This window comes from Cucumis melo, chromosome 3 (assembly GCF_025177605.1).
Source record: "Cucumis melo cultivar AY chromosome 3, USDA_Cmelo_AY_1.0, whole genome shotgun sequence".
Lineage (NCBI taxonomy): Eukaryota > Viridiplantae > Streptophyta > Magnoliopsida > Cucurbitales > Cucurbitaceae > Cucumis > Cucumis melo.
Window position 1 is genome coordinate 2,294,379 of NC_066859.1, and position 14,932 is coordinate 2,309,310.

The 14,932-nt window shown below is 33.8% G+C and overlaps 3 protein-coding genes across 3 annotated transcripts; 1 reads left to right on the top strand and 2 right to left on the bottom strand.

Moving 5' to 3' along the window:
• Window positions 1-3,580: 3,580 nt before the first annotated feature.
• LOC103485519 (AT-hook motif nuclear-localized protein 22) lies at window positions 3,581-4,969 on the bottom strand. The gene has a single exon (XM_008443166.3). The coding sequence runs from the start codon at window positions 4,352-4,354 to the stop codon at window positions 3,623-3,625; it is 732 nt and encodes a 243-aa protein (XP_008441388.1). The 5' UTR covers window positions 4,355-4,969; the 3' UTR covers window positions 3,581-3,622.
• A 1,179-nt stretch (window positions 4,970-6,148) lies between these two features.
• Window positions 6,149-8,430, top strand: LOC103485520 (thylakoid lumenal 15 kDa protein 1, chloroplastic). Its single transcript, XM_008443168.3, has 8 exons — window positions 6,149-6,341; window positions 6,422-6,538; window positions 6,617-6,712; window positions 6,814-6,886; window positions 6,984-7,045; window positions 7,474-7,555; window positions 8,110-8,170; window positions 8,258-8,430. Exons 1-8 carry the CDS (start codon window positions 6,234-6,236, stop codon window positions 8,307-8,309), a joined length of 651 nt encoding a protein of 216 aa, XP_008441390.1. The 5' UTR covers window positions 6,149-6,233; the 3' UTR covers window positions 8,310-8,430.
• A 392-nt stretch (window positions 8,431-8,822) lies between these two features.
• Window positions 8,823-11,591, bottom strand: LOC103485521 (uncharacterized). The gene is made up of 3 exons (XM_008443169.3): window positions 10,545-11,591; window positions 9,228-9,773; window positions 8,823-9,141 (listed from the first exon to the last, which is right to left on the bottom strand). Exons 1-3 carry the CDS (start codon window positions 11,382-11,384, stop codon window positions 9,037-9,039), a joined length of 1,491 nt encoding a protein of 496 aa, XP_008441391.1. The 5' UTR covers window positions 11,385-11,591; the 3' UTR covers window positions 8,823-9,036.
• Between the last annotated feature and the right edge of the window lie 3,341 nt (window positions 11,592-14,932).

Consider the following 14,932-nt stretch of genomic DNA (forward strand, 5'->3'; position numbering starts at 1 on the left):
CAAACGAAGTAAAAGGATGAGGATCTCAAAATCATTTGGATCTGATTTTTTTAACATATTTGTTAGAAAACGAACCTCAAACATTTAAAGAGGTCATGTCTTCTCCAAAAGCTCCATATTGGGAAAGAGGCTGTGAATAGTGAAATTGAGTCCATTATGCATAACCATACTTGGAGCTAGTTGACCTTCCATTAGAAAGTAAACCACTTGGTTGCAAATGGATTTTCAAATGAGAAATGAAGATTGATGAGTCAATAGATAAATATAAGGCAAGACTTGTCGCCAAATGTTACAAGCAACAAGAAGGACTTGACTATTTTGATACATACTCACCAATTACTAGAATTACTTCCATTCGCATGCTCATAGCAATATCATCTTCGCATGGATTTGAGATACATCATATGAGTGTCAAAACGACATTTTTAAGTGGTGAGTTAGATGAAAATATCTACATGCAATAACCTGAAGGGTTTGTTTCCCCCAGTCAAGAAAAGTAAGTTTACAAATTAATTAGGTCTCTTCATGGACTAAAACAAGCACAAAAACAATGACTTGAAAATTTTGACAGTGTAATGATGGCCAATGATTTAAAATCAATGAATGTGAAAAATGTATATATGTCAAAAGCAACGAGAATGACCCTATATGTTGATATGCTAATTATAGGTAGCAATATCAATATTATTAAGACTACCAAACAAATGTTGGCCAACAAATTTAAGATGAAAGACGTGGGTGTCGCAGATGTTATTCTAGGTATTAAAATTTCTAGAACCCCACAAGGGTTAGTGCTGTCTTGATCACATTATGTTGATACAATGCTGAAGAAATATGAAAAAAAAAACATGACATTTTGATTGCAAAGACCCCAATTGAAGCTAATCTCCATTTAGGTAAAAGTAATGGAGATAGTATAGCATGATTAGAATACTCTCGCATCATTGGTAGTTTAATGTACATCATGAGTTGTACACGTCCTAATATAGCGCATGCTGTAAGCAAGTTAAATCGTTATACAAGTAATCCAGGTCAAGATCATCGAAAAGCTATCTTGAGAATTTTGGGATACTTAAAGATACTAAAAATTATGGATTATTACTCGCTATCCTGTACTTGAAGGTTATAGTGATGCCAATTGGATATCGAGCACTAAAGACTCTAAATCCACAAGTGGTTACATTTTTACCCTTGGAGGTGGGGCTGTATTTTGAAAATCTTCCAAATAAACATGTATAGCACGATCCATAATGAAATTTGAATTTATAGCTCTAAAAAAGTCTGGAGAAGAAGCAGAATGACTTTGAAATTTTTTGGAAGATATTCCCAATTGGTATAAACCGATGCCTACAATATGTATACATAGTGATAGCCAAACAACTATTGGAAGGGCACGAAATATTATGTAAAATGGTAAGTCTTGACATATATGACGGAGACATAATACAATCAACTCTCTAATGGAATTATCACAATTGACTTTGTGAGGTCAAAAGATAATATTGCGGATCCACTTACTAAATGCCTAACTAGGGAGTTGGTTGAAAGTTCATAAAAAAGAATGAGATTAAAGCATATAATATGAAATTACCCAGATAGAAAACCCAACCTAATTGACGGGAGATCCCAAGATCTAGATTCAATGGAAAAACCGATCTCTAGATAACATAATGAGCACTGCATTAAAATCTTTCACTCATTCTACAAATGATGAAGTAGTGCTAGTATGGTTTTAAGGTAAGCATCATGCTTTTAATGATTTCTGTAAGTGATAATTATTAATAAAAAAAAGAGTATATACGATGTTTTGTACAATAAAAAAAAGAGTATATACGATGTTTTGTACAAGAATCATCTACGTGAGTGTAAAGGGGCCACTTTTATGAGAATTTTAAGGCGAATTCTCTAAAACACTCATGAGACTAGGCAGTGTTCAAGGCCAAAACGAACACAATCATGAGAAGAAACTTTATTATAATGAGAAGCTGTGTGATATCTATTTGTTTTAGTTGTGATATCTATTGTTTTAGTTTACTCTAGAACGGTTGACAGTTTAAGGTATCATGTCCACTGATTAACCAAGTAAACTTGATTGATGTTCACTAGGGAAAGTTCAAAGTTCATATTATTTATCCTCATGCAGGTTCTCCATTGGTGAAATACTGAACGCTTATCTTCTTCCATTTGTCAATTTACCATTTACATGGGGATTGTTAGAATAAATGGTTATTATTTGTGTTTCTTCATAAAAAGTGATGCATCCACTCATGAAAACTAATAGCTAATTGTTTTTCTTCATGAATGGAAGCATCACTTCATGAAAAGTATTATAGGAAAAGGATACGACTTTTTGAATGACCACGAATAAGTTTATAAATACGATTTTTTCTATTTGGTTGAAGAAGATCAATTTCCATAATCCTTTGTCTTCTTTCAAAAGATTTTCTCTCGATTATCCACAACATTGACGTTCGGTAGATTCACAAAGTTCCTTTTGTTTATCTTCTAGACGCGGTGTTACTCTAAGAAGAAAGGTGATCGGTTCTATCCTAGGAGACAATTACTCTCAAAACTCAAGCATAGGGTGAGTAAATTTATCTTAAGGAGACAATGTGAATTCATTGGGCTCAGATCTATAATATCTATATGTTTTTCAATTTTGCTACAAAGTATTATGTACTACCTATTATATAAAATGTTTAAGTTTATCTAATGTATTTAATTCAATTAATTAATGGAGTGTATTTTGAACTTAATTTGCCATTTTTCATTGATTTAAATTCTTCTTCTTCTTCTTTTTTTAAACACAATTCATAAAATTTTATAGGTTTAAGAGAATCTTAACCTTCCAAATTTGGTTCATAAACATACTAAACAAGTTCTAACAACCAAGGAGACAATTTTAATTCTAACGTTATATTTGCAATTAAGCCTATACTATTAGCATATATAGCAATATTTGAAAAAAAATTACAAATGTAACAAAATCTATTAAAATATTAGTGATAAATCTATTAGTGGTGTAACATATTGTACATATTGGTCGTAACTATAGACCATAAGAGTATCAAAACGATAAAAAAACAATTACGTAAATTTTATTATATTTACGCTTTTTAAAATATGGTGCCTAGGAATGAAGAGCATCATCAATCTTATCATGCTTTGCTTTTAACTCTTTGTTGCACTCAAATACTAAAGAAAAAAAAGAAAAAAAAAGATTGTATATGACAACTTCTCGAATCTGTCCCCAAAACTATAGGCTCATGAATGTGAAAGGACATCAAAAAACAGTATGTCAAGAAATTAATGCACCGCCATATCCTTCCTCTTTCTTTCTTCCAATGCATCATCCACATTTTCACCTTCAAACCTCAAAACTATTATTACAGTAATAATATATTTTGATATACACAATATTATATTGTTCATTGTACACAAAATGATCCCATATATTATCAGACAAAACCCATACATTTCATTTCACAACACAAAAAAACATATTGTCTAACCATGATCGGCAAATAATGACAATTCAAAAACCAACAAAAGTGGTTGTTACTTAATTTAGTACCAAACAAATATGAAAGCCCAATATTTTATATAATATATACCATTTGATTTAATAAGATGGAGGAGGAGCCCAAAACATTTCTTGTGAAATTTGAGTATTAGGAGTCAAATTATGAACTCCCAAAGAACTTGCTGCTGCCAATGATGACGATTCTCCCATTGAATTGTTTCCGTTAATGTTTTCTTCCAATTGCTTATCCTTCTCTGTTTTCTCTTCATCTTCTTCCATCGGCAGTTTTTCATACATAGCATTGGTAAATGAAGCTGCAACTACTACGACGGGGGCGGCAGCTATTAGGGGGCCGGCGACGAGGCCTCCGACGACACGCCCTTGGCCGCCAGCGAGATAGACGGTCAATGCGGAAGTTCCGTGGGGGGAAGGCGTGGGAAGGAAAGCGCCAGAGAGAGACAAGATCTCGAAGCGTTGGTGGAGGGTGATGACGCCGGGGGGTTGACGGAGAGTGACGTCATCGACGAGGCCGGTGGCGCTGAGAATGGAAACCCCACGGCGGCGTCGGTGGGCAAAGGTGCAAATGGAGTGGGCAATGTCCGTGGCGGTGGCGATTTCGAAAACGTGGGTTTGAAGGGTGTTGGGAGTGTTTTTGGCGATGAGAATCGGTGGCTTCGGCTTGTTTTTGGAGCCTGGTGGCCGCCCTCGTGGCCGCCTCTTGGCTTTAACTCCATCCCCATCTTCATGATCCTTAGTAGTATGTTGTTGCTCTGTTTTTTGAAGATCAAGTGGTGTGATTGCAAGATTCCCAATTCCGCCCCAATTCGCCATATCCAGAGAAATGGAGAAGTGGGTTTGGGTTAAAATGGTTAAACTAGGAAGAAACTAGAGTAAAATGGGAGAAGGGAATTGAAGAAGATGAATGAAGAGCGTGACATGTTTAGCAGAGAAACATTAAAGAATTTGCAGAGATCTCCCACTCCAAAAAGCTCCTTTTCTTTATCTGTTTTCCTTTTTGTTGGAAGGGTAATTAATTGAGGGAATAAGCATGGATTTAGATATAAACAAAAGGGGGATATTGTTGCGTTGGGTTTAATGAAAATGAAAGTAATAAGATGGGAGAGAGGTGTAAATGCTATTGATGTCAGTGCAATGTATTGTAAGCTGTGAAGACGGAGATGGGGAGCCCTAGGGAAGAGGAGGCGGAAGTGAAGGAAGATGGCGGGTGTGTGTGTCTTCCACCGCTTTAGCACGGGAATCTACGCTACTCCACTTCCTTACTTCACATTATTGTTTCATTTGTACACTGCACAACCTTAAATTATTCTTTAATCTCTAAAATTTTGCACTTCTTTCTATTCTTCTAATATTTAAATTTGGTGCCTAGATGAATCTATTCGAGAAGATTTTGATTTTGATTTCGATTGTGTTTTTGAGGGTGGTGGTAATTTGATGAATCTGAAAATTTTATAACTTTGTTCCTCTTCTTTGACAGTTAGATCTCGTGTGCTTTGGATGACTATTCAGTTTTTATTTTTACTTTCCTTATTTTAAGTTTTTCTTTGACACAAGTATTGATTTTGGATTTGGACCAAAATAATATAATCCGCATTTTGAAATAATAAGTATGTGAACCAAAAGAGACAAATAAAATTGGAGTGGGCCTAGAAAAGGGGACTGATATGGTCCAAGCGCAAGTCAACCACAGAAGCCGACCCTTACCAAATAGCCAACCGAGCATATTTTACACATGTCCGGTCTAAAGTCACACTTGAAGTTCAATATATATATATAGCCGAAAGAAGACCCTTCGAGACTGACCTTCATTCAATAGGATTACAAAAACTCATATCAAATACATTTCATTGTGACTTTATATGAGGTAACTTAGATTTTCGACTTTTTCTATTTTATAATTCTCTTAGTGACTTAGGACTTAGGTACCGAGAGAATCTTTCTTTCTCAAATTACGTGATACCAACAATTAAACCCAACTACTGAGACGTGCACTTCTCTAGGTCTCTTCTCAGTACTTTATAGATTTAGGTTTACCTATGAACTTTGGGCGTTGCCTTGGACAACTCTCACTTCAATAAATCTTAAAAGTTTAATTTTGTCTAAAAAATCTATAAGTTTTAGAGAAATCGTTTATAAATAGTCAAAAATGAAGGGGAAAAAAAGCAGTTTGCTATACATATAAAAAGATATATATCACAATGTATTTTATGTGAGCATTCAATTAAAAATCGAGATGGAAAGAACAAAATGTAGAAGCGTCAAAGAGGTTAATGCAACTTTGTCGAGGAAAAAAAATTAAAACTTCTCGAATACGTAACTCAAAAAGAGATAAGCTCAGTTTTTTTTTTGGCTAGTCTATTCCATTCCATCGTCATATAGAGTTTTATCATTTTGTTATGAAGAATAAAATGAGGTACTAGTGTTTGTGTTAAGTAATGTTATTAGATTAGATTACACCTTCGTTTTTAAAAGACCATCACACTGACCCATCACAATTAGTGAAAATTATAGTTTTTGGGTAGTAGCACGTGGCAAAATCTACGTGGACAAAGGACCCGAAGTAAGATACGAACAGCTGCACACAAACAAAAACTCATAATCCATTTCCAGATTATCCAATGCGGTTGCGGTCGGAGGTGACATTATCCAATTCCTATTCGAAAACAAAATTTTGAATTTCGGCTTTCCGGAAATGGCTCTGCTCAACGCTTCATTATGTTGTTCCACTCCCAAAATCCATTCAAGATCTCACCTTCTTCTTCCTCCCTCCATTTCCCCCGGCCCCCATTCTACTTCTCAGGTAAACTCCGCCCCTCCATTTCCTCTCCCAATTTCCTCTCCTTTCTTTTCAAATGCTTTCATTTTACCCACGATGTGAAGGTATTCAACCAACAACTTGAAGCTACAAGGAATTTGGTTCTTTCCCTTGGACAACCCACTTTTCTCGTTTTCATTTCTGCCTCTTTGTTCCTCGCCGATCCTGCCCTAGCTTTTAAGGTTTATTTCCTCATTTTCATTATCATATCTCTATGTTTTGTGTTGTATTGTACTGTTTGATTTATTTTTGGTAATTAGGGCGGAGGTCCTTACGGAGCTGGGGTCACTAGAGGTCAGGATCTCTCTGGGAAAGATTTCAGTGGGAAGACCTTAATCAAGCAAGACTTCAAAACGGTTTCAACCCAAGTTTCATTATTTCTTTTGTTTGTACTTGTACTACAGTAATATGTGGTTGTGACATTGTTTTTTTTCTCTCTCTGTTTCTTTTGTATTAGTCTATTTTACGGCAAGCTAATTTTAAAGGTGCCAAGTTATTAGGTGCTAGCTTCTTTGATGCTGATTTAACAGGTTTAACTCATTTTAATCAACTGCATACTCTTATATTTAGGATTTTCTATCCAGTTAATGCTGACTTCAATTCTTTCTTCCATTGTCTAATTGTTAGGGGCGGATCTTTCAGATGCTGATCTCAGAGGTGCAGATTTTTCTCTTGCCAATGTTACCAAGGTGGTGATTGTTTGATATGTGTAGAATTAAATGCTTCTTTATTTAATCTCTAGTTTGCCCCTTTTCAGACTTTCAAATTTGAATGATTATATTTTATATATATATATATATATATATATATATATATATATATATATATATATATATATATATATATTATATATATATGCATAACTTGTTAGTTAGGACTGGGGGTCAAATTTTGCAATCTCAGTCTTGAATGTTAAAAAATTTGATCAAATACGATAGGAAACTACTTTGCAAAAAGTATTCGTGGGATACAATAACCATGAACTGTGTATGCAGTCTGAGATGCCGAGTAACCTACAGTTTTTATCTGAGATTTTACATTCAAGTGTCCATTGATGTTAGAATACAGTGAAGTTATAACTTTATACTGAATGGTTGGTTTTTTCTGCTTTGGGCAGGCAAATTTAACCAATGCCAACCTTGAAGGTGCACTGGCCACGGGAAATACCTCTTTCCGTGGTTCAACAATAAACGGAGCTGGTATGAAAACCCAACATCTATTTTGCCTTTAGTATCTCATCGGGGATCCTCTTCTTTTTTATTTGTTCATACTCTCTCTCCCCACGTTCAATTAATACTTTCTATATATTTTCCAAAGGTACTTTATACATACTTGAAAGGTTCTATTAGTTCCTTATAAGACCTAAAAGTCTAGTTTAGGAGATTTGAAAGGCGAGAATGACCAAGATTTACATTTGTTACACAAATAGAATCTGATTCTGTTTTTCTTAGTATGTTTCTTGTAAACCCAACATTTATGTTGCTTTTAGTATCTCATTGGGGATCCTCTCATCTCCATTATTATTTTAGATGCCATGATGCATTAACATAGGTTGTTATTCCAACCTCGCTGTGCTTCAAAAGAAATTTGACTTTTAGGCATTTAGCTGAAACTCATTTTTTTCAGCAATGTGCTTAGACGAAAGAGTAGTAGGAAAATGCAATTCAACTAACAATGGATATAATTTTCTGAAAACTAACAATGGAGTGGTTGTACGAAGAAATACTATGCATAATTTACCTCATAATGGCAGACTTCACTGACGTTCCATTGAGAGAGGATCAGCGGGAATACCTTTGCAAAGTTGCAGATGGGTAAAGACAAATTCTTGTGTTTCTTTGGTTTGACTATAAATGGTTCATGATAAATAGAACAGGAAACTTACTCATTTTTGTTTACAGGGTAAACCCAACTACTGGAAATGCAACTCGAGAGACCTTGCTCTGTGATTGACGCTCAAATTATATGGCAAGCTATTGAAGTACAAGAACCGTATAGATCAACTTTAAAATGTGTAAAGTTTTCAATAATCATATCAGTGTACCCAATCCAATGAGTTCAATTTTGTCATTCATTTGATCGTGTCTTATTATTTGGTTTGTCTTTGTCTATATCATAAAGCTTAACGTAAGTAACATGTTCAATAACACATTGGATTTCTTCGTTGTTGAATTCAACACCCAGATCTTTTACAAACAGAGCCCTGTTGAGAAAATTAAATTCAGATTCTACGAGGCATAGGATTTGATGTACAGAAACTAACTAGAAACCGCTAGAGTCCATAATTTGCCCAGTTGGTAACTTTTATTTCAACCCACTAATGATGGGAGAAAAAGTTGCAAAGCTCCATTACAAACTACAAAGTGCACTCATATTTAAAACGATTGGGTTTCTCCATCCAATTCTTTATTGTTTATTCCACTCCAGAAAAATTGTCGCCTTTACCAACTTTAATAATGCAGCCGATTTTGTCTTACACCACTAAGCGTATGTTCATTAGAATATGACTATACTATATCAATCCCTATTACAGTCTTACCAACCAGATTAACATTGTCCTCAAAAACTTCTGTTGAAAATGCTGATTTTTTTTTCTATATTTAGAACTGTGATATTTACAAGAGGGCAAATTAGCCATCATTATTCTAGGACCTAAAACAATTCTTCCAAAAATGAGAATCTATGTGGTTATTGTTTCACTCTTTCTGCATTTCCTAAGCCTAACCCAGATATGGTTATCGTCTCCCCACTTGTCCATAATCTCGCAACACTGTCTTTGTGGTGCCTGTACAATCAATTGAATCGAAAACGTCAATGACATGACAAACTGAGAATACTATAAATGACTGTGAAGAGGGAGAGATCAATAACCTTCATCCATAGTTGAGTGTCCATCTTCATTGAGGAAACAGTAACTTGTTTCACTGCCATGACCCGAGCGTAATCATTCCTCTCGCATACCTTCACGTCCTTCACCACAAACCTTTCGTAAGTGGTTTTGGTACCCCTTGTGTCCACCTCTTGAACTTGCTTCAAAAAATAAACAACCGGTTGCCAGCATGGGTCGGAACTCACAGGGCGTGTATTGAAATTGAATGGTCCATCGCTCGAGCTCCTCCATGTCTTGAACGTCTGAAATGGAATCTGCATATCTGTAGCTGTCACCATGAACGGATATATCTGAACAGCATAGCCCCATGCGATGGAGATGGACCATTCTTTCCTTCGATCATAGCAGACAGTTTGCTGAAGGATTCGGCTTGAGTCAACTCGATATGCTTGCATAAGTAAATCCAATGAATCAACCCTAGTTTGGTTTGGAAACAATGGCTCCACATGATCAAGGTGATGAAGTGATACAAGTGGTGCCAATGGATGCGCTGCCAATATCCCATATGGGTCACCTCGAATATCAAACTGCACAAATTTAACTTGAAATCAATCTTATTTAAAGATTTGAATCTCTACCTTCGGTAGTACATTTCAACCTCTACTTTCAAAAGAAAGTTACACAAACCAATTATCATGATGAAATTTAACGGCTACGCATACAACTTTACACTATGGTATATTTTGATTTTATTTAGTAACAAGATAGTCCAAAAAGGCTGAATGATATAAATTTGACATAGGAAGTTGGACAGTATAACAAAGTGAGGGGCCAGAAAATAGTACAACCCTTAAGCTTAGTAGCTTACACAAAATCATAAAGGATGAAGACCGACAAAGACAACTTTCAAGGTCCTTCAATCCCAACCCCTCCGGCGGATACAATTCCCAAAAAAAAACTTTAGATTATCTTTGTAATTATTTAAGTATTAGAATTAGCTTTTATTTATTAAGAAAAGTGCTGATATTTTCTTCTAATATAAATTAAAACTGTGTGGACTTGGTTTCGAATCCATGTCTCTTTCTAATACTATGATAATAAAAATTCAAACTTTCATTGAATCATATCATTTAATGAATGTAATAAGTCAATTATAATATTCATTATAACTTTGATGCAAGAATATGTATTCAAATTAGTACAGCGCCGAGCGACGGCGAGTTAACCAATCTAAGGTAGGCTCGTCCGCTACCTAACTATTCATCCATCATTACACGAGTCATTATTTACGTTCTTTGAACTACTCAAAATTGGACACGTGGATTATGAATTCAAAAGTTAAAAAAGAAAAAATTTACCTGATGAAAGCCACGTTCTGTTGTGAGTGGAACACCGAGCTCCGCAATACAAGCCCAGACCCTTTGATCAGAGCCGTAGAAAAAACTGTACCGATGAAGACAACCGTCCATTACTTTCACCAACTCGGCGGCCAGTGGGTAACTGATTGCAAACCCCCCGCCGCCAAACGCCATCCCGTAAGAATGCATCTGATCTTGCTCAACGCTCTCCGAGTTCCCACCAATGTAGTACATCTGGTTATGATCATATTTCGCTAAAACCGTAACTAAATTCTCCGTGAAAAACACTGTATCATCATCTCCCATCACAAACCACCGCACGTTTTCTAAACCCAATTTATAACTCTCCACAACAATCCTAGCAATTCGAACCGCCGACGACTTACACGAATAACCCGACCCAAAACACCAATCCGACACCTTGTACGGAACCGGGTTTCCGGTTTTCCCCGGTTTACCATCGAGCCAAGCGAACCCACGGTTCCGATTCCGGTTCCACCAAAGATGGGTGTAGAGAGTTCGGTCTTTCCATGTTTGAACTGAGGCGCCGATTCCGAATACGATGTGGGATATGTTGGTGGGGGAGGTGGAGTTTTTGACGGGGTCGTGGACGGCGGTTTGAGTGCGGGTTGGGAGTATGAACTGGTGGGATTGAGAAGTGAAAGATGAACGGAGGACGAGGGACATGGAGGCGACGAGACAGAGGAGGAGGCCGGCTCTGGCGAAAAGAAGCAAGAGATCGGAGAGTTTTTCTGGGAATGGAAGGGATTGTTTGAAAGAGTGAAAGAGAGATTGATTGGGTTTGGAACCGGTTCGAATCGGTGGATTGTGGGTTTGCATGGTGAAATGTGGAAGTGAAAGGGAAAAGGAGAAAAACAGGGGAAGAAAGAAGAAAGAAGAAAGAAGAAAGAAGAAAGAAGAAAGAAGAAAGAAGAAAGAAGAAAAGAAGCAAAGAGAGAGAAAGTTGGAATGAAGGAGAGAGAAGGGCAAAGTCGTTAGCTTTTTCGTAAGTTACTTTATGGGTTGAAATTTGTTTTGATAAGAAGAGAGAATCGAGAGTGATTTTTTTGGGCCGGAGATTCTTTAAACTGCCAACAGGGTTTTCCACTACAAAATCAAAACACTCTGTTTTCTTTCTTCTTTTTTTATGTTTTTTATTTGGGGTTTAAACGAAGTTGTTTTTAATTCTTTTGTTTCCAATTGGATTCTTTCATAAATTGGCTACTTTGTTTTTGGTAATCAAATTATTCCCATTTAAACAGTTTCCTATTCTTCCATCTGTTTGGCTTTTTCTTTAACACTTATCTTGTCTTTGGTCTCTAGAGATCAGTAGCATGTTATGGCAATTTACAATTTCTTTTCTTTCAGTAAAAATTTGAAATTTAATTGGTTCCTGCATGATTCAATACTCCATATTAGTTGGCCGTCAACCTAACAAAGTTTTAACAAGTTAATTGCTTTTTCCTGGTGGTTCTTACTAAAATTGGTTTTTATCGTAATCCCCAATTCTTTTATATTCAATTTCTATAGCAAAACTCATTTTGATTTTGTTTCGATGATTTTAAACTTATTCCTCTTTTAACTTTCTAACTTCTAGTAATTCTGATAAGGTTCCCATTCTTCAAACAACCTATAACTAAAGAACAAGAAACTTGCTTGAACATTTCTCCTAATTCCATAAGCATCACTACAAGTCTTTCATTATCTAAACCTAAACTAATTCCAATTTTTTCTTGTTTAAACTTAAATTAAACTAAAAACAATAAAAAAGCTAATTATGTAAACTTAAATTTAGAGGGAAAAGTGGAATTAGTTTCAGTTTTTAAGAACAAAGAAAAAAGTATTTTTAGTCGAAATCTTTCGGTAGTATTTTTCTTTCTGTTTTTACTTAAAATGGTTCAAAATTTTACCAATTTTTTAAACGTAAAGTTATATGTTTTTGTTATTTTCTTTTTATTACCATTCTTATTTTTTAGATCTTTGAAAAATAACCTTCAGAACTAACTCAAAACGTAGTTCCCAATATAAAGGAAAAATTGGTTTCCTGACTTATAAGGTTTTTTTTAACTAAAAAGGTTCTTTTTAAAAAAATTTAAAAAGAAAAACAAACTTATGGTAAAATATATCTTATGAATTTTGTTTCAAAATTAAAACTTAAAATTAGGATGAACAAAAAAGGGACGAAAGCTCACCTCTATTAATCTATTTGTCTCGTGACAAAATGATATTTCATAATGAAAAAAAAAAAAAAAAAGAAAAAAAAAGAAATAGAAAGATCATTCATACTTTTTATGAAAAGAAAAGAGGAAAGGAAACATCCTCTTGTGTAAGAAATATGGTTAAAGGAACTCAAAGTCAAATCTATGGAAATTTCTAATTGGGGAGAAACTCATTTCTTTTATGTTTAAAATTTGGATGAAAGGAAATTTCATTTCCTAAAAAATTAAAATTCTGACAAATATCGACAAGAACAAGAACAAAGAAGAATGTTGTTAATTGGGTGAAGGTTGACAAACAAAAAAGTAATGATAATAATAACAATAATAGCAAAGGAAAGGGACAAGAAGGAAATGCCAATTCATCAACCCTATTTAGAAACTAATTACCTCATCTCATCAATTTTACTTTCTTACTCAACTAACAATTAATTTTCTTTACTCTTATCAAAAATTCAAATACAAACACAAACTTTAACTTTTTTTTTTTCCCTAGGTTTTGTATTTTGTTCTATTCTGGTCTTTAAATTTTAAAAAACATCTATTTTAGTCCTTAAACTTTTAAAAAGAGTATATTCTAGTTCTTTATCATTAAAATTTCGTTAATTCTCTAATAAAATGATGAGGTAACTTCTATATTTGGTTAGATAGTAAATTGATATTTTATCAAGAATTCAAAAGGCCACTTTGTCTTTAAGATTTTGGTCATCATTGTCTTGGTGCATCGTTATTCTACTATAGTTTCTCAACTCACATGTTAGATGCAATTGACATGTTTTTTTTTCTCTCTCTCTTCCTTCCAATTCTTTTCACCTTTTTCTTTTTTTAGGGCAATGTGATTTATTGTGCTGTACTTATTTTATTTTTCTAGTTTATTTTACCTTATCATGAATGTTACACTGTCAATTATATTTTATTTTTTATTCTATTTAATGTTGTTCTCTTGATTTGTTTCAAAATTTCAATTTGAAGAAAAATGAATAAAGGGTGAGAAGTGAGGAGAGGGTGTGATAGATTCAAGTTGTAGAGAAAAAAAAATAGTTTTAAACTTGGAATTAAGTTTATTGATTATGTTTTTGTGTTACCATAAAAAATTTATATAATAAATTAGTAAGATTTCTTGATTATTTATATATTAATATGATAAAGTTAGAGTCGAATCATTTAAATATAGAAGTCACATAATAATCATTCCACTAAAGAGTTAACAAAACTCTAACAACATAGTCTAAAGAGAAAAACAAAATTTAAGGATAAGAATAGAATTTTAACATATTATTAACTATTATAAAGTTTTTATTAGCCATAAAAGAGCTTTAAAATGTATATGAAAGTGATATATACCAATATGTTTTCATCTTATTCTAATTTCTAAAGTTCAAATGAATGGGATAGTTGCAAATGTAGCAATTATATTCAAAATAATTAAGTATATAGCAACATTTTAAAAAAATTGCAAATATAGCAAAATCTGTCAAAATCTATCAATGATAGAAGTCTATCACCGATAGACCATGTAGCAAATATTGGTCTATCACTGATAAACCATAAGAATCTATCAACGATAGAAGTATATCACTGATAGACTTTGCTATATTTGCAATTTTTTTAAAATATTGCTACATACTTAATAATTATTCTAAAAATTGCTACCTATTATAATTACCCATTGAATAATTCCGAAAATGAAAAAAACCCAGAGGTTCAACTTGTAAAATACTAAAAATGCCTCGTTAACAATACACGAAATATATTTAGTAACGCAATTTGGTACACGATCGTTTAGATTTGACTATTGTTTATTACACGATTGTTTAAATTTGACTATTATTTGGTACACGATCGTTTAGATTTGTTTTTCAATTATATTGGTACACGATCGTTTAGATTTGTTTTTCAATTATATTGTTTAATTTGTTACTCGTTTAATTAACTGAGTTACACGATTGTTTAATTAATTGGGTTACACGATCGGGTTCCAAATCTAAACAATTTTTTTCTTCAAAATTTGTTATACAAATCTAAACGATTTTTTTTTTTCAAAATTTGGTATCAACAATTTTTTTTCAATTTTCTTTATACACTCCTTTAGTTTTGGTTATCTTAATTTAAATGTCTAACCAATTTTTTCAAGATTCTTATTGACTGTCAGATTTGGTTACATAATCTAAA